This window comes from Mastacembelus armatus, chromosome 24, assembly GCF_900324485.2.
Source record: "Mastacembelus armatus chromosome 24, fMasArm1.2, whole genome shotgun sequence".
Lineage (NCBI taxonomy): Eukaryota > Metazoa > Chordata > Actinopteri > Synbranchiformes > Mastacembelidae > Mastacembelus > Mastacembelus armatus.
The window spans coordinates 19,705,467-19,725,009 of NC_046656.1; the positions used below are offsets into that span (position 1 = coordinate 19,705,467).

The window sequence follows — 19,543 nt, forward strand, 5'->3', positions numbered from 1 at the left end:
AATGTCTCTTTGGAGACCAACCCAAGGTCCTCAAGAGCCACTGCCCTGGTTGTTTTCCAACTATTTCTGCTCTACCCACTGCTGATTACCTGGATCAGGTGTGGGGAAAAAACAAAGTGAATTGTCATCTTGCAGCTTTTGATTAACTGAGGGCAGTGGCCATTGAGGACCATGGGTTTGTTCACACATGTTCTAGGACTTTGATTTAGAATTTCTCTTCCATTAAGGACAACTGTGTACAGAGTGTAAAAATAAAATAGGCCAGTGCCAAGCTCTGTCATACATACACAAATTGCTGTTTTCTTTTTTCTCAAATTATATCATGATTTCCATTTTGAATAGATCATTAGTACCTGACCTTTGAAGAAGGCAGAACAAATCTAAGTAAAAACCATGATTTTACTTGCACAATAGCATAACATTGAAAACTCTAGAGGTGCTGCGGAATCTCTTGAACCATCTGCCCCATCATAATTACTTAAACACTCTTGTATTATGTGATAATTATTCATTACTGTGGCATCATTCAGCAACTCAGAAAAAAAGATAATTGTAGATATAATCGGGAGCTGTATTACAATGTTATTCCCATCCTTGACACTGTTTTATTGACTTCAGCAGTTCATCCATTGTCCTCACTTTCTTTTCACATGCAACCACAATGAGATGGCTTTTATCAGTATTATCCACCTCTTCCCTGTTCCAGTCAGATGAAGTTAAAGAGGTGATGTAAATATTTTTAGGGTGCAGCTCTTTAACTTGGTGATCAATAGCACCCTCTGCAGCCCCATATCAAGGATTACAGAGTCAAATGGAAACTAATATGCAATGTAACTGTGCGAACAAGAAAAGACACACCAGGTGATTAAACATAAAATGATGTTGCAAATCAGTGAGAGAAAAAAAAAACTGCTCAGATTCTTAAACATAAAATAAAAGTATTGTTTAAAATACTGAAGTACAAGTCCTGAGATCAAAAATTTTAATGAAGAATTTCATTTTATTATAGAAAATATTCAGTTATCTGTAACAGATGTAAGAATATGGTAATATTGTCCAATGTATTACGGGGCATGTGTAGTAAATTAAAAATATCACGCAATAAATGTAAATACTAGAGTAAAATAGAAAAACTAGTGAAAATAGTGACTTGTGCTTTCACAGTCACTGTATTCATTTGTTCAAAATTTACTTTTAATATTTTACACTTCCATAAGTGTAATTTCTTAAAACATAATTTCATTAATTGCATTTTTAAGGAGGATGGGGAACCTTGAATGATCTACAAACTTTTTTTTCTTTCAATAAACTGTCCCAGTTTCACAGAACCCTAGTTTTTGATGGTGATTCATACATGCAATGAGCAGTCTAAAGTAGGTTATTTTGTAATCATTTGTTTGCTGTTGAGGGCACTGGTCCCTTTTAGCTGAAGATTAACTATATATATTGATCTCGTTTGATTTAGATCACATAGCATTCATCAGGGCTGTAATATGAGATTACTACATACAGACATGTCTTACCAAAGGTGTCCCTTCATTATGCAGCTATGGACTAATATAATTCAAATTGTACCCCCATGCATACTGAAAATGGATGTACAAACATTTGGCATGTTAACAAGAAAACACACAAAAAATATATATATATATATATATATATATAAGACCCAAAAAGCACAAAATATCAGACAGAGATTAAAGCTCGGGAACAGGTTTCTAAATTGACAGTAGATGCAGAAAAGCAGAAGTGCATTTCAACTACATGTAAAGCCTCCCATTTCTGTTCCTCCTCCCCAACTGATTCACACTAGAAGAGTGTTTGAATTAAGGAACACACTGTCCACCCAAAAATACTCATCAGTATTCAAGATGTAACGGAAAGCACTTGAAGGCTAGGATACTACGATGGAAAACTTGGTGTTCCAGATTTTCCTATAAACAAGGATTTTGACCTGTTGCTTTTTTTGCTGTCCTTGTCAGGCCAATGATTGACTAGTGATTGAGCTGTCCTGTTTGTCTTCCGAACATGCTAAAAGGAGCCCAATAATATACCAGGAGGAACCTCTTCAAAAGAGTCGACTATGAGCAGGTAGTGCAGGACCTACGCCATGGACCTGTACAAATCAGCTTTTCTCCTGGGAGTCCTGATCTGCACTGGTAAGATACTATGTCATCTTTGAACCCTTATCAATAAATCTGTAATTGTATAAGGATAGTTCCACTCTGTGTCCATTACTATTGGTCTTTTAATGCCATTTTTATTATTCAGTTGACGATGCTGTGTGCACCCAAAAAAAAAACAACCCAGATTTAGTTCACTTAGTTGCTCAGATTGAAAATAACACAAACAAAGAAGTCACATGAAAGCCTTAACCTTTTTCTCAGAATTCACATCAAACTGCCTAACAGATTGGAGTAGAAACAGGTCGCAACAACCACATTTGTTCAAAACCAACTAGTCTAACTCACGCAGTAAGTTAATTTCCCAAATGTCCCACTGCTTTCTTCAGCCTTTTGTGTCACATTTTGATGCTGTTTTGCCTTTTTTTTTATACTAGGCTAGTGAAGAAAGATTGTTGTTTTTGTTTGTCCTACCCATAAGTCAGTGCAGTTAATTACTCTAACACAGTTCCCAAACATTCAGTGTGTTATTTCTAAGTCTGCAGATGCATGTTTTTCTTAACCAATATTAGCCAGGCTTAATGTAATGCACTACCTAACATGTTAATAGGCATCATATCCTTTACAAACCTAGAGCAAAGCTATTGAGTAACTGTCTCTGCACGTACTTTGCCACAGCTTCTCCCATTTAATAGACATGGAGGATGGAGTTCCACTTTCACCCTGCACAGCAGCTGTCAGGGGTTCGGTTTGTAGCTGGTACACCATTGAGGTGGTACCTGAGTTGTACTTTCATACAGTTTTGCAAGTATTTACATTGAGCAGTATTTGCTTTTAGTGTGTATGTTCACACACAAGACCTTGTTTTGCCCTCTGCATCATGCCCCCATGTACCATTGATCCTGTTTAATTCACTGCCAGTAACTTGTCTGAACCATAGTTACGCCCTCTTGTGGTGTACAAGTCAATAGATAAGTGAGGTCATGTGAGCTAGAGTAGTATTATGCAAAACAAACATTGTGGAATAATACATTTTTAATTGATTGAATTTTCCTCAGGAACTAATCAATTAATAATCAACATCCTGAGTTGTTTCTGCTTGATTTTTGATTCAAGCATCAATCAAGTTGTGATTTTAATTCAAACTTTGAATTGGTATATATCTATACTATCAGAACTTCGAGACACATCCTCTTCTTGCTGTCCTCTCTTAGTTTTAATGATTAGGCCAATAAAAACAAAACTGAATGATCAGTTTATTTTTAAAGTCTCTAGTGTATATATAACTATAAGCATCATGCACATATACATGTGAGTATACATACAGTGGTTTACATATAGCCTTTTCTTTTATCTGTGGAACCTTTAAAAACATGAAACCTATTAATAATGTTGAGTGTTTTAGCTAAATCATTTGCTCTTTTTGAATGGGTGTTATCTTTTTTTGCTTTTGGATTAGGTTTTTGTGTAATGAAAATTTAAATTTAAAACAGCAAACGTAATGAAGCTTTTATGTTAAGTTCTGCGTCTTTGTATATTGCTTATCTATATGTTGCAGTTCGTAGTACCGAGGTGGACGGCTACACCAAAACTGAAGGGGCGTGGTTGCTGGCGCTGCACAGAAGACAGTATAATGCAAACACTGTGGCTGACTGCGCTGCCAAATGTAACACTGAAACATCCTTCATATGCAGGTAAGTTCATAGTTAAAATCCAGCTTTTATATGTACTCTGCACCCACAGTGCAATTTCACTTTTAGTTTTACGGCTCAGCAGTCTGGTCTGACTAGGGTTGTGTTTTTGCAGGTCTTTCCTTTATATTGAAAAGGACCAAGAGTGCTGGACAGTAGCAGCAAACACTAAAACAGAGGTAACCCTGCGCAGGACCAGTACAGCCTTATATGAAAAAAAAGGCAAGTCCTTCTAGCTTTAGCAACTTGAAACATACTAAAGAGTCTAAAACAGAACAGTAATGCTTAATTTTATTTTTTACATATTATTTTGTTGATTGCATTGTGGTTAATGTTTATTACCAATTGCATTATCAGTGATGTTTGGACTGTGTCTGCAAACACAGTAGAGAGGGATTTGAAGTTAAACACTACTGTCCCTCAACGTCCGGAAATGAAACATCACTTCAGCAGAATCAGATAAATGATTCACTCAGAGAATTATATAATAAATATGTTTACCAGATAAAAATATACATTCACTGCTCACCACTAGATAATGACACCAACAGGCTTTCCACCCCGTGGTCTTACTGAACGATCAGACCTGCTATTGCTTGGCTAATCCTGGGGGTTTTTTTGTCTCGACTAGAATACCTCCTGGAGTGTGTAAATGGAGTAGGAAAAGATTACAGGGGAACGAAGGCCACAACAAAAACAGGAAAGACATGTCAGAGATGGGAATCAAAGTTCCCACACAGTCCAAAGTATGTATGCACATATTTTATCTCATTTTACATCACATCACTTTTTTTTTAATCTCATCATATAATTGTTCTCAATGTCTGCCTACAGCATGACACCGCAGACTAACCCTCTAGCAGATCTGGAGTCTAACTTCTGCAGAAACCCTGATGGAGACAGTGGAGGACCTTGGTGTTACACCACCGACCCCAGTGTCCGCTGGGAGCACTGTAATGTACCCAGCTGTACTGGTAAACCTCGTTTATTTTCTGTTTGCTGTCTGTGATATTAATGGTACCAATTCAGAAATACAGACAATTGCTGTTTTAGTATTTGCTCCCTACTCTTCTGATTCACTTGAAGTGTCCCTAAAGGTTTCCATAACACAACAAAAATATTTTGTGCATTTATAGAGCACTTTCCTAGAAATCCCAGGGGGATGAAAGTAGATCACGTTTTAGGTATACAGGGATGACAGTGTCATGGTGATCGATCAGGTCCACTTTCCTTCCTACATGCACACATTGTGTCGACTAATTGTTATGGCTTGTTTCCTTACAGAGGAGTGTATCCACTGCAGTGGTGAAAACTACAGAGGAAAAATCTCCACCACTGAAAGCGGCTTCAACTGCCAGCGCTGGGACTCCCAGAAACCTCACAGCCATGGCTACAACCCCACCGCGTCAGAAACCACACAGAAGCAGGACTTCATGAAATGTAATATATTTTCTAGAAACAAAAAGACTAACAGACTTCGTTTACACTTTCACTAGTCTTCCAGAGAAGTATCTTGAAGAGAACTACTGCAGAAACCCTGACGGAGACCCCCGACCTTGGTGCTTCACCACCAGCCCTTCCAAACGGTGGGATTTCTGTGCCATTCCCCGCTGCAGTAAGTCCTCATGGTTTCATATGCTGCATTTACTTTTGCTCAAAGTATGACTTATTAGAAAATAACAGAGTTAGGTTTTCCATATTTAGCTGTTCTCCCTGACAGACTAAAAGGTGTTATTGCATATTGCTCCTTTGTTTTTTAGCCTCTCACACACAGGGAAAAGAAACTCAATTTCTGTATATACATTATTTTTGTCAGAAATGAGCTCCTCATACCACCCAGGTATTCTCTCTCATCTTTTAGTTAAATGTTAAGTAAAAAGGATCTAAAAATTATCAAACGTAGCTTTTTTTTTTTTTGTCTGTTTTTAGTAGATCCCGTAGCGACGAGGAACTTTTATCATAATTTTCGAAAAAATCTAATCCACCTCGTCCTCTGTCCTCAGCATCTCCGCCTCCCACCATCACCCCAGAGCTGACCTGTGCCAGCGGAGAAGGCGGCGCGTACCGAGGCACAATCGCTGTGACGGAGTCGGGTAAAACGTGTCAGAGCTGGTCGGCTCAGACGCCACAAAAACACAGCCGCACCCCAAGCAACTACCCCTGCAAGTAAGATGTCTTGGATCTGGGTAATGTATCTGCTATGATAAAGTAAAATACTGCAAATAAAAAAAGCCCTTGAAGGGAAACCATGAGCAGAAATCCAAACACATACACAGCAGTGGTTTTCTCTGCGCTTTCCTTCATCACCTTCTGTTTATTTGTCAGAGGTCTGGATAACAATTACTGTCGTAACCCAGACAATGAGAGGATGCCCTGGTGTTACACCACTGACCCCGACACTCGCTGGGAGTACTGCAAGGTGCCAAGCTGTGGGGATGCACCCAGACCAGGTATAATGATGTTCAGTAATGATGGCACCTGCTTTAAAAACAGCTGCAACTAATTGAGAAAATAAGCAGAAATTATTCTGATTGTAAAGTAACAGGATTGATATACTTTTTTGAATCAGTGTTCTGTAGTTTCTTCATACAGTTTGAGGAAGTAATGAGGTACACTAGAAAAGACGGACATCAACCAAGACATGAGTTTCAAAGATTGACTTATTGAACGCCACATATTCCTGCTTCTTGCCTCCTGCTGCAGATGACCCAGTGATTCCCCCAGAACAGGAAAACTGTTATGAAGGGGATGGCACGAGTTATCGTGGCATAACATCAGAGACTATCAGTGGAAAGAAATGCCAGATGTGGAGCTCCATGACTCCTCACAGCCATTCAAAAACACCACAACTCTTCCCCACTGCGTGAGTGTTAAACAAGGCCTACTAATATCTTTTTTTTTTTTTTTTTACAAATACTTGGCGTTTGTTGGTGGCTGGGGTTCTTAAGGTTTTTTTTTTCTTTCAACAGGGACCTCAAGAGGAATCTGTGTAGGAACCCCGATGGGGACCGAGCTCCATGGTGTTACACTACAGACCCCAGTGTCCGCTGGGAGTACTGCAATGTGGAGAAATGCCCCACCAGTGGTTCACAACCATCATCCTCTGCAGTCCCTCCTCTAGCCCCTGCAGCCCCTTCTCTGGCCCCAGCCCCCACCAACAATCCCCTGGCAGCGCAAGGTAAATAACTTCTCCCATGTGTGATTACTTCTCAGCTGGTTTCATCTTTTCCTCACCCACCTCTTCGTCTCTGTTGCTGTGTCAGACTGTAAGGAAGGAAATGGTGCTACATACAGAGGCCCGACCTCCATCACCGTTCTGGGTGTGACCTGCCAAGCCTGGAGTGCTCAGAGTCCTCACCAACACAGCAGCTTCACGCCACAAAGTCACCCGGACAGGGGTCTGGATGGCAATGTAAGTGTGTGCTCCTGCATGAACATTTTCAGCTGTAGACATTCAGGGTGAGGACACTTTCTGTTTTTCCTTCTGTCAGAGCTGCAGGAACCCTGACAATGACGTGAACGGACCGTGGTGTTACACTACTGACAGGGACAAGAAATGGGACTACTGTCAGATCCCAGACTGTGGTATGTGATTCAGTTTGTGTGTAAGGGAATACAAATCATTGCTGAGAGGTTTAATTGCTTCAACTGGAATAGTGATATCAGAAGCACAGTCTGTTGGCAGAGTGAAGTATTGAGCCAGATGTTTAGTACAAAGGTTCACTGACCCCAGATTTCACAGCACATACAATAAACTGTTTTCAGAGACTGTAGGACATAGTTGATGTCGATTATACCCAGTCTAAAGGTCTTTGTCCATCACGTAGTGTCCAGTGCAGGATAAACCATTTTGATTTAACATGGTCTTTCTGTCACCACCCTCAGATTAACTTTACAATTTATGTCCTCCTTTTGTTGAAAATCTAATAAAACATGAGGAAAAAATGAGCACTGGCTGCTTGTTCATTCGTTCATATTATTTTAAGATTAAAAAAAGATGTTTGACACTGTGTGATGTCATATTTGTGTTTAACTTCTTTTGTAGGAGGACAGGAGTGTGGGACACCAGTCAGCAAACCCAGGCGCTGTTTTGGTCGTATTGTTGGAGGCTGTGTCTCTAAACCTTATTCATGGCCCTGGCAAATCAGTCTCCGGACCAAGTGAGTACACCACCACCGCTAATGTGATACATGTAGGTTAGAGAGGAGGATATCCTGAAGAAAAGCAGTTGCTTGTTTCTGTAAAAGATAATAAACTGGAGTGTTTGAGGAACCCACTGAGTCTGACACTGCAACATATTGATACGGTGTTTATTCTGTTGTGTTTTAACACACTCTGTTCTCTTTCCATCAGTACGGGAGTCCATTTCTGTGGAGGAACGCTGATCCACCCTCAGTGGGTCCTCACTGCAACACACTGCCTGGAGAGGTCAGACAATTAAAAAAAAAAAAAACTATGAAAGAGAGTGTGTAATAAAAAAAACAGTTTACTAGTGTGTGTTTGTGTCCTGTAGATCCAAGCGGCCTGCGGCCTACCTGGTGCTCCTGGGTATTCACACAGAACGAGCCACTGAGCCGTCGAAGCAGGAAAGGAGGCTGGAGAAACTGGTGCTGGAGCCCAACGGAGCCGACATCGCTCTGCTCAAACTGGAGCGGTGAGTGCTGGACTGATCGTCTTACCTCCACTGTTAATACATGTTCACATAGGCTCCTACTACAGTGATGGCACAATATAAAAACAAATATCAGCCATTAACTGCTGTTAGTCATTAAAAGTATTAATCAACATTAATTCCTGTGATTCTGGCCCTCAGTTTAAAAACCACATTTTTTAGCATTGACTTCAAATACCAGAGTTTATCATTAGCAACTACATAGGTGGTTACAGTTAAAAATAATAATCACCTCTGAAACTGATGTTTATATGTATGTTTTTTCTGTTTTCAGCCCTGCTGTAATAAATGACAAAGTCCTGCCTGCTTGTCTGCCAGATAAGGACTATATTGTTCCCAGTGGGACGGAGTGTTATGTTACTGGATGGGGGGAGACTCAAGGTACAGTTCATGTGTTTGCGCTTGTACTGTTGACTTTGTGAAGAAGTTTCAGCATTTTAAACAGAGTGGGGCTGTTTTTGTGAAGTGAAGATATTCTGGATATCAATTTGTCCTTAAACACTTAAAAGCCTAAAAAAGCTTTAATGTTAACCAGATCCTCATTTTTTAGAAACAGACTTACATATTCACATATAATGAATTTTATCAAAGTTAAAGATTTAAAAAAAAAAAAAAAACAAACTAAAAACTCTTAATCCTTAGCTCATACTCTTCACACTTTAGTTGAAGATGCTGTGTTTCCAAACTGAGGAGAATCCTTTAGTGGTGATAAGTGATGGAGGACAAGTGTGTAACTGTAGCTGTGTGTGTGTGTGTGTGTTGCAGGTACGGGAGGCGAGGGCATCCTAAAGGAAACTGGATTTCCTGTGATCGAGAACAAGGTCTGTAACCGTCCGTCGTATCTAAACGGCAGAGTCAAAGACCACGAGATGTGTGCAGGAAACATCGAGGGAGGATCAGACAGCTGCCAGGTAAGTATGTGTGTGTGAATTTATTGATTTTTAACAGTCTACCTATCCAATTGGATACGTTGTTCCGTCAGTCATGTGACAGTCATCTGCTTCCAGACTTCAAACAGGTGAGACTAGAGGTGGGCAGTTGTAAGTTTGTATTGGCAACTCAGCAGTGTTAGCATGATGTTAGCACACTATATGCTAAAAGCTAATTTAGGTTTGTCTGGATTTAGGTTAGGGCATCAGAATCAGTGTTTACTTGTAATGTTTGCTTTATATCTCATAGCAAATAACATCAAAGAGCAGCAGCAACAGTAAACTGTTAGCTTTATTAGCACAGCTTTAGCGAAATGTTAACACTACATTTTCTGATACATAACGCACACACCACCCTCTGCTTTAGACAGTATTTGTCATTATTTTGGATTGTTAGAATAATAATTAACACACATTTGCATAAAGCAAGCAGATTTGGCCACTTTAAAGTAGGATGGTCCTGATTAATCATGATTACATATTTTAATTGACAGCTTTATTGTTAGCACAGTGTGTTAATGCTAATGTCATGTCAACACTGCCAAGTTGCCAATACAAATTTGTTCACTTGTCCACTATTAATCTCACCTGGATTAAGTGTTAATTTGTTTAGACCAAATTAATAGGTGTTGAAGTTACGGTTTCACCTGGTTATGTTTCAGCTGATCCATGTCACCTGATTGACGCTCAGTGTAGCCAACTGCTGTAGTAAGTGCAAAGATGCTGATTGGTTCAAAAGTTGAACATCCTGCTGAAACGTAGTTTTAAAAAAAAAAAAAAATGGGTTAAGTGATTTTGACAGTGTACAAACCTGAAAAATATGCTTTCATGAAGACATGACATAATATACCAAAGCATGACACAATACGAAGGTGTACTATGAAGATAGTATATAAAGGAATTATAATACGGCATACAACTGTCATTTTACTTTGCTAAGACAGTGGTAGATTTACACATCATAAAAAATGTGACTTAGTAAAGTGAAAAGTACCATTTATGACATTTTTCTACTTTGAAGATTTTTGACCTTTTTGATTTGTGGCGTTGGCTTTTCAGGCATTTTTATGGCATTCAATAGTTCCTTTATATCTGGTCATCAAAATACACCCTAGTATAGTGTCATAAAAATGTTTTCCTTAGTATCATTTGATTAGACCTAGGTGCAATTTTATATGTTATAGTTCCTTAGTTTTGTAAGGTGACAATTTTTATAAAATTTTTGACTTACATTTAACTTTTTTGGCAGTTGACATTTTCAGACACTTATGACTGTTTTTTAAAAAATGACTTTTTAATGACTGACATTTAAGTGTGATTTTTTTTTTTTTTTTTTAAAATAACATTTGGACTTTTAGTGACCCAGTTTTCCAAAGGCTATAAAAAGGTTATAAAAGAAATTATAAAAAATCAAAAAGTTGCCAGAAAAGTCACAGACTTTGCACTGCCTCTTTGGTGACTTTTCGAAAAGTCAGTAAACAGTCAAAGTTATCAAAAGTCATTTAAAAAAAACCTTTAAGAATTTTTTTTTTGGCCTTTTGACTTTAAAAACTAGGTCTCTCAAAGCCATTAAAAATAATGTTATTTTAAAGTCATCACCACTCAAAGGCATATAAAGTCATAAGTCATTGCAAAACAAAAAAATGAATCAAAAGTTTAAAAAATGTCACAAATAGTCAAAAGTTATAAAAGTCATAAAAAAATACTTGTTTGACAACATTAAGGCACATTTTTATACACTAAAGGAACTATACTATATCATGAAATTGCACCTTTTCAAAAAGTCAGAAAAACATCTGAATGCCATTGCCTTTTATTTATTTATACAGCCTTTGGACTTTTTTGAAAAGTCACTTTTTAGTGACTTAGCATGTCAAAGAATGTACCTTTTTCATGACATGCTAAATCACTAAAAAGTGACAAAAAGTTCAAAGGCTGTTTAAAAAAATTTTGAAAAAAGACAATGACTTTGTGATGGCTTTTCCATCACTTTTTTAAAATGGAGTTCAGACTTGAAAAGTGTTTTACTTAAGGAAAATGACCCAGGTATTCATCAAGGAGCAGGAACACATACACAGTCAATTAAGAAAAGTGAGAAATTAAGCGACATTACTCAGAACTGTTCACTAATCTGAAAGTTCTAAAGACATTTTACAACAGGAACTTCTGTTCTTGCTGCAATGGTTCTTTTCCTGTTTCAGCAGCAGTTGAACTAAAAACCTCCTCCCACACCAAAATTGTTGTAAAACAGATTCTCTTAACATGTTTGTTCTGCAGGGTGACAGCGGTGGCCCGCTAGTGTGCACTTCCCTGAACAAGTACATCCTGCAAGGTGTCACGTCTTGGGGTTTGGGATGCGCCAATGCCATGAAACCCGGCGTCTACGCTCGAGTCTCCAAATTCATTGACTGGATCAACAGAACCATCAAAGCCAATTGAAAACAATCACCTTAAGCCAATAGCGTCACGTGACCTGGCGCTTTTTGAAGGCAGTTTGTACTGTTCTGCTCCGAGACTACCTGTGGTTTACCTGCAGTTATCTGATGTTGACAGGGGTTCACAGTTTAGTAGAGCATATTCCCGGTTTTGGGAATATGCTGTGAAAGTGGGATGTGAAAGTGTTTTCTGCAGGAGCTGAAAAATAAAGAGTAATACAAAGAAAATGAGAAGCGATTATTGATTTAAAAAACAGTCAGTTGTGACCGACTCATGACTATATTCAGATAATTTTACATGTATGTACATTGACTTCCTGTGGAATTTTGTCCACCAGTTTATCAAATATAATCCAATAAAGACTCCAGGTGTAAATATATAAACAATAAGTACATTTGTTAAACATGCACCTTTTTCCTTAATATTGTGAGAATTCTGAAATTTCTCACCGATCAGTGATCGTAGTATCTTCAATGGTCTCAGGCAGCAAACCTGTAGCTTCAAACGCTGCTGCACCTGTACCACAATAGGAAAAACCATCAGTTATATTAAACAACTCTGATTAACTACGGTTCAGGATTCTCTTTCTACAAAATAGGTCCAGAAAAATACATCAGATTTCTTAAATAGGTATTTCAACAAGTATCAGTTCAGTCACATTTCAACCAGTTTCTTCATTTAGATGTTCTGACTGGAAATGATTCATCTGATTTGTTTTCAACATATAGTTTCCAGCTCCTGAGCTGTGAGGATTTAAAGCATTTTTTCATTTTACATATAAACACCTGGATATTTTTGGTTTGGTCAGTGGGAAAAAGGCTTTTTAAAAGAAATGACTTTGGGCTGATACTGAAAAAAAGCTAATGAAGAAAATAAAAAATAATTTGCAATAAAAAAATGTCAAATTAACTTTAATAATACAAGAAACTCACCACAGGCAGATGACAGCCAGTCTGGAGAGCAGTGTGACAACATCCCAGGTTCCTGCACTCAATGAAAGTTTGGTATTAATTCATTTCTTCAGGTGACCTTCAACATGTTAGCTTTTTTTTTTTTTCTTGTGTGCTGGAGGTTTTCAGTACATTGCTGAACATGCACATTTAGCAGCTAATATAGTGTCCCACATTTGAAATCCAACCATTAATACACAAAACTCAAAACACCCGTTCAACCAAACAATCCACCAGAACACCTGAAATTTTTCAACAAATTCTACCAAGAGCAACAACAGAGATCTCACCTTGCATGTGGTGACTGAGGTCCAGCTCTCGTGTGTCACCGCTGAGAGTCTGCATCTGCTCCACCAAAACAGGGTCCTGAACCCAGCGAAACCCTGGAGGACGGTGCCGACATACACACCTGCAAAAGGTAACGAGAACAGACAGCGGCCAGAACTCCCAGCCTCTACCGGGAGGTTCTGGTTTCATGATAAGTCAGATTTTGCAACGTTCAACACAGATTAGTGAGCAGCACCAGGCAGCTGCATCTTAAACTGTATAGTTTGATTAAAGTCACTCCACAGCTCAGGGAACACAGCCCTTCTCTCTTCTTCTGCTTTCTTATCCAGCATGTGTCCTCTCTGGTCACTGGTCCTCAACCTACTGCATGTATATCATTTGTTTGTTTGCACAGGTTAAAAATCAAACTAATGACACAAATAAGTTCCAGGGAGAAACTCACTACAACCTGTTACCTCTCCCTATATCATTTTCATTTTTAAGTGTTATCTGCCTGCACACTATGAAAACATCATCATTTACTGCACCGCGATGCATGAAGTTACTGCATCACATTAAAAGCACTGAACTGGAAAAACATGGGGAGGCTTTTATTGTGAAGCAGCCACCAAATAATGTATTTGTCGCTGAGCTTAGTGTTGATCCTGATCACAAATCAGTCAGTGGAAAAAAATAACTGGTTGGTCTTTACCCACATGAAGCTCTGGTGTCTCCAAACTGACCAGGATCAAAATCAGGGCAAATGTCTTTAAGAAGTCCTGTTTCTTTATAAAAACACTTTGAATCTGAGTTTAAGGAAAACATTTTTTTAATAATGAAGGTCTGTAATCATTCTTACAATATAATAACTCTTAAGTCCTGATGAGGCACCGGTTCACTCACCACTGTTTCCATTAAAAAACAAAAACATATCTTTAGACCATTGTTGGGTGTTTGTCTGTCGATATGTCGGTGCTGGACAAGAAGGTTGTCAGCTGCTGGTTCATCGTCGCAGTTTGCTCCTTCACTCTGAACACAAACAAACAAACAACAACAACAACAATATGTAAAGAAAGTGGAAACTCTTGTTTGACAAACAATAAAAGGACTATGGCAGCAGCATCAACAAAAACACAGTCACTGTTACACTACAGGCCACTTTATTAGGTACACACGAGTTTGACATTTACAGTTTTAGTTCTTATCAGAAAGGTAAGAACTACATCTTTATGTTGATTGACTGGGTGGTGGTTGGTGTAATATTGTGTAAACCCTGTTGTGCAGATTGTCAGGATTGAAGTTTAAAAGGTGCAATGTATAAAATGTGAGATTTAGCAGCATCTAGTGGTGAGACTGCAGAATGCAACCTTCTGAAAACCACCTCACCACCAACACTTAATATTTTCTAGTGATTACACACTGACATTTATGAATACTATATTTAATATCTGCTGAAAGTACACTAAATATTACACACTGCACTTTTAAGTATAAATTGAATAAACTTGTTTAAGATTTAACAAGAGCTGCAGCTTTGACATCTTCTGTGACTGTACTGCAACAGTGTGGGGCTTGTTCCTCATCACACTTATACATAAATGGATTTTCAGCTTTTATACATTTTTTTATTGGCACCATTTACATTGTACTTCAAGTCGAACTGAACATTAACACAGTGTGTGTGTGTGTGTGTATTTTCATCTTTGACAGCTCAGCTCACCTGTTGGGGAACTCGATGTCCTCGATGGTGTCGGGCAGCGGCACACCTCTGGTCTCAGGGAGCAGCAGCACCAAACCTCCAGCCAGGAAGGCCAGAGACCCTGCACAGCGACATGCAGCACGTTAGCTTTTTAACACCTGGTGCTGACGTGCATCTCGCAGTCAAAAGTCACATTAGCAACAGTGAGCCCGGACAAAAATCCTTTACAGCAACTCAGTGGAGTTTGGACAAATAAACAGATGTTCCAATGTCCCAGCAGGAGGAATAAAGGGAAACACAGCAGATGTTTCCTTTCACCAAACAAAAGCTGAGTTTGGGTCATCTGACACACAAACACACAAACAACCAGTGAAAGCTTTTAGTCACGTTTCTGCAAAGTACATATGAAAAACCAGACGTGCATTAGGAGGAACGAATGCATGAACCCTAACATGGTTAACCAGCTATTTAAAGTCAGGTCTGGTTTTACAGCAGTTATGTGCTACCTCAAGCGTATCACTTACAGAAGCACCGGCATTAAAGGAACATTAGGGAAGCGAACTGTGGCTGACTGCTGCAAACAAACTGCAGCAAGTGTTCAACTCAAATCTAAAACCCACCGAAGATGATGAGGGGCAGCTCCAGCCAGATGACGGCCAGTCTGTAGAGCAGGAACGGAGCAATGATGCCGCCAACGTCACACAGAGTGGAACAGACCGACACTCCCAGGTTCCTGCACACAAACAGCTTAGTGTCTCATTTGATTCATTTTGGTGGTTGCAAGTTACTGGAAGTTGACACATGGTGCCTTTAGGCTGCCGTGACATTTAACCTGCTGGTGTTTCACCTGACAAACGTTGGGTAGAGCTCCGTGTTAACGAACACCACCATCTCAAAGGTCATGGTGATGCCCAGCCGCCCGATGCAGGCCACCACCGTCTTGGCCCAGAACATACCTGCGAGGAAACGAACGGCTTTTACCATGACGTTAGAATCGAGGACAGCTGACGTCACGTCATAATCTTCCCTACGACTCACTGTCGGGGATGAAGGCAGTGATGAAGCAGGAGGCTCCAGCGACGATGTTGGCGGTGGCGAAGGGAAGACGTCTGCCGATGCGTTCAATGGTGAAGAGGATGAGGAAGGCAGCAGGGAACTCCACCAGGCCAGAGATGAGGAAGTCGATGTAGACGTTTCCTCCCATGATTCCTAGCCTCATGACCAAACCCTGGTAGACAACAGCACTGGTGAACCTGGAAGGGAAAGAGGTGGAGGCTTTATATTCTGGTGCAGGCGTGGAAGGAGGATCAGGACTCAGTGGAAACTCACCAGTTGTAGCTGAGGATTAAAGTATGTTTTCTCATTTTTGGAGTTCTGATCAGGTCCAGGAAGGAGGCGGAGGTGGAGTCGGAGTCGGCGGTGTCACCAGTGAGAGTCTGCAGGATCAGATCCACATTTTAGTTCAATTACTGATGAAAAGCAGCTTCAGTGTACAGCTCTCATTATTTATCCCCTCCTTAAAAAAACCATTAAACTTCTCCCTCACTGTGGACAAGTCACTGGTGTAAACAGTCAGTTGTTGCACTTCAGAGAAAAAGCATCATTTCATAAACAACTACTACAATGTTCTTTCTAACTGTTTGGACAAATCTTCCTTGGAGCGACTTCCTGTTGTACAGAATGCAGCTGTTAGGATTTTGACCAACTTCAGAAAGAGGTCCCAGATTTAAGGACCTTCACTGGCTTCCTCTTGCTTTTAGAGTGCAATTTAAAATGTTAGTTATTTACAGAGCCTTGCACGGTCAGGAACCTTCCTATGTTCAGGATCTACTATAAACTCATTCTCCTGGTCGGTCTGTGAGGTCTTCTAACCTTGATCTTTCCCTAGAACACGTCATGTGACAAAAGGTGATCAAGCTTTTTGTGCTGTGGCCCCGAGGCTCAGGAATCATCCATCATCTATACCCCCTTAGTCCTAACCAGGGTCCCAGGGATCAGCTGGAGCCTATCCCAGCTCTCTCTGGGTGAAAGGCAGGGGTCCACCCTGGACAGGTCCCCAGTCCATCACAGGGCCACATAGAGACAAACAACCTCACACACACTCACACTCACTCCTATGGGCAATTTGGGTGTGAGGCAACTGTGCTAACCACTACTCCACCGTGCTGCCCACTCTGGAATTCTCTACCCCTAATACTGAGATCTTCGGGCTCTGTGGATTCCTTTTTAAAAACACAAAGATTCACCTTTTTGGTCAAACTTCTAATTCACAGTATAATCAGCCGGTTCTTTTTTTGGTCTTGGTCTTTTATGCTTTTGTTTTATTGACATTATTGTGAAGCACTTTGTGGCTCTTGTCTGTGAAAAGTGCTATATAAATAAATTTGACTTACTTCTGCCACAGCTCAAACTGCACTGTGACGGCCTCACATGAGGTGGACTTACATAAGCACAGAGACGTCACATAGACCCACAGGGTGTCACAGCTGCACAAACAAACACTGAGCAGCCAAACCAGAAAAACCAGAAAACTCGAATTTCACAGAAAATCAAACAGCCGTGACGTCACAGACAAGAAGGAAGAAATTAAACTTTTAATGAACAAACCTAAGATTCAAAGTGTCTGCAGGTGTGAACCGTGAAATGTATCTGACTCTGTCCTAGACCTGATTTGAAGACCTGGATGTCTTCATGTTAAACCAACCTCGATGTTTTTGGACAGAGTCATCTTGTTTTCTTTGGCCATGTCCTCTGTGATCTTCACAGCTTTGGATGTTTTCTTCTGAGAGAGGAGCCATCGTGGAGATTCAGGGATGAACCTGAAAGACGGTCAACAAACAAACAAACGTATAAAACATGTCACTTTGATAAGAACTCCATCTGCAGGGGAAGACCACAAGGTGCGACTGAAACTAACTGGACCAAACCGAAGCTTATAGGAGCTGGAGCGTCTCACCAGTAGTAGGACAGCATGAGGATGTAGGGCGCGGTGATGACCACCTGCAGCCAGCGCCACTCGGCAATGAAGTAGGCGAGTGGAGGGAGGATGAGGAGGCCGATGCTGAAGAACATCTGGTACAGGATTCCCACTGTACGTCTGAACTCCACCCCCACTAGCTCTGTGACTATGGGGGGGCAGAAGGTCAAACAGCTCATGAGAAAAAAGGACATGTTTGTGTTTTGAGCCACGTCCATTAAGTGAAACTGTTAAAAGATGTTGTTCTTACCCAGCACGTATCCAACCATCCAGCCTCCTTTCACTCCAAACCCATACAGGGCTCTGAAAACCAGTAAAGACACATAGCTCGGAGCCAGGGCCACCAGGATCCCTGCGATCCCGTTAAACAGGTTGGACATCAGGAAGGTCATTTTCCTGCCGAGCCTGGAGGCAGACGGACACACGAGGCCGTCACGTGCACCGTGAAGATGCTTTGAGTGAACTTGGTTTTCATCATAAGGACAAACTGAACAACCAATCACAGACTTACCTGTCAGCCAGGTAACCAATAGCAAGGCTCCCGAACAGGAAGCCCACGTTGAGCATGGCCTGGTACATGTCCACCAACCACCCGTCCGAACACACCAGGTCAAACTGCAACACACACACACACGCACACGCACACACGCACGCACACACACACACCTTGCATCTTTTAATTTCTGTTTTGATTAGATATTTTCCAGACTCTTAAATTCCTTTATGAGGATCTCGTCGTCTTCACTTTGTAAAATATTCTCTCTCTAACCTTTTGCAGACTTTGTTCCAAACTCCCATGTTGCCCATCAATGTGGACTGTTAGTCAGGAAAACCAGCAGAGCCTTTAAGGGGGAATCTGGTTCCTACTGCCCCCACAGTCTTTATGTTGAGCTAAGATCAGTGAGAGCTAGAAATCCTCTCATATAAACCACAACATGTTCTCATGTTCTTAGAAAAACAAATAGACCAGGATCAGCTTCAAAATGCTGCGACCACATTAACAAATTATCATTCAAGACACATGAACATGTTTGATCTTTAATATTAAACTCATTATTATTAACCAGCTGAAAGTTTGGAGTCACAATCCAATAAAGTCTTTCATGGCTGCATGTTATTGCTTAGTTGGACTTTTCTCGCTCCGGTTCTGTGTCCGATTCCCTTCATGACTCACCTCAGTGACAAAGGACCGTCTTCCCTCATAGTCGTAGTCCCAGCCGTGCTTGCAGGGGACCGTGAGAGCGGTGCTGAGGTCCAGCTCCTGTGCGTCACAGGTGCGCGCCGAGCTGTTCCAGTCCACCTCGTACTGCTCACAGCTGCTCAGCTGCGCCGTCCCGGAGCTGTTGACCCGGGGAACCGTCAGCCTGCGGGTGTCTGCCAGGCTCCAGCCGCACACCTGCCCCCTCTCCACCACCGCGGGGTCTCGACACCAGTGATCCGGGGTGAAGCCCTGGAAGACGATGCCGACGTAGACGCCCGCGAAAGGCAGCGAGCAGACGCAGAGCAGGGCGAAGATGCGTTTCTGGAAGCGGCCGAACCCTCCAACTTCTTCCAAAATGCCATCAAAAGTGGTCATGGCTGCTGCGGTGTCGGTTCCTGCAGGACGGCTCGGATCCGTTTCCATCGGGGTCCGCAGCTCTGAGTCTCCCGCTGCAGACTGACCAGGGACGTTTGGGTCCGACGGGTTTTAACAGGACAAACAGGAGCAAAGGTCCGACCCCACAAACACACACTCACACACACACGCACGCACTTGAACTGCGTTACAACACCGAGCCTGCACTGGTGCCTGTTAACAC

General features: G+C 41.0%; 2 protein-coding genes across 7 annotated transcripts; one reads left to right on the forward strand and one right to left on the reverse strand.

The window, feature by feature from the left end:
* The first annotated feature begins 1,930 nt into the window (after positions 1-1,930).
* Positions 1,931-11,854, forward strand: plg (plasminogen). Its single transcript, XM_026318364.2, has 19 exons — positions 1,931-2,159; positions 3,682-3,817; positions 3,930-4,036; positions 4,446-4,560; positions 4,649-4,788; positions 5,099-5,219; positions 5,311-5,429; positions 5,818-5,980; positions 6,140-6,264; positions 6,518-6,677; positions 6,784-6,992; positions 7,078-7,226; positions 7,306-7,399; positions 7,860-7,974; positions 8,168-8,242; positions 8,328-8,468; positions 8,761-8,867; positions 9,252-9,397; positions 11,693-11,854. The coding sequence occupies exons 1-19, from the start codon at positions 2,111-2,113 to the stop codon at positions 11,852-11,854; spliced, it is 2,433 nt and encodes an 810-aa protein (XP_026174149.1). The 5' UTR covers positions 1,931-2,110.
* slc22a2 (solute carrier family 22 member 2) lies at positions 8,111-19,498 on the reverse strand. 6 transcript variants are annotated; one of them, XM_026318362.2, is made up of 17 exons: positions 18,919-19,498; positions 18,256-18,359; positions 17,995-18,149; positions 17,724-17,892; positions 17,472-17,586; positions 16,097-16,203; positions 15,806-16,020; positions 15,615-15,723; positions 15,388-15,500; positions 14,789-14,888; positions 13,092-14,097; positions 12,784-12,835; positions 12,301-12,367; positions 11,946-12,049; positions 10,063-10,163; positions 8,350-8,524; positions 8,111-8,234 (listed from the first exon to the last, which is right to left on the reverse strand). In XM_026318362.2, exons 1-11 carry the CDS (start codon positions 19,366-19,368, stop codon positions 14,004-14,006), a joined length of 1,731 nt encoding a protein of 576 aa, XP_026174147.1. In that variant the 5' UTR covers positions 19,369-19,498; the 3' UTR covers positions 8,111-8,234; positions 8,350-8,524; positions 10,063-10,163; positions 11,946-12,049; positions 12,301-12,367; positions 12,784-12,835; positions 13,092-14,003. The 6 variants fall into 6 exon arrangements, with proteins under 6 accessions (XP_026174147.1, XP_026174145.1, XP_026174148.1 ...); XM_026318360.2 differs by having other exon boundaries at positions 8,350-8,527; XM_026318363.2 differs by having other exon boundaries at positions 10,063-10,166.
* Between the last annotated feature and the right edge of the window lie 45 nt (positions 19,499-19,543).

Excerpts from the sequence above, each read along its gene's own strand:
- plg (XM_026318364.2), top strand. The coding sequence starts at position 2,111 with ATGGACCTGTACAAATCAGCTTTTCTCCTGGGAGTCCTGATCTGCACT. Across the intron at positions 5,220-5,310 it reads CATGGCTACAACCCCACCGC|TCTTCCAGAGAAGTATCTTG; the intron begins GTCAGAAACCAC and ends CACTTTCACTAG. Across the intron at positions 6,678-6,783 it reads CCACAACTCTTCCCCACTGC|GGACCTCAAGAGGAATCTGT; the intron begins GTGAGTGTTAAA and ends TTCTTTCAACAG.
- slc22a2 (XM_026318362.2), bottom strand. The coding sequence starts at position 19,368 with ATGGAAACGGATCCGAGCCGTCCTGCAGGAACCGACACCGCAGCAGCC. Across the intron at positions 16,204-17,471 it reads CTCTGTCCAAAAACATCGAG|ACTCTCACTGGTGACACCGC; the intron begins GTTGGTTTAACA and ends CTGATCCTGCAG. Across the intron at positions 16,021-16,096 it reads TTAATCCTCAGCTACAACTG|GTTCACCAGTGCTGTTGTCT; the intron begins GTGAGTTTCCAC and ends TTTCCCTTCCAG.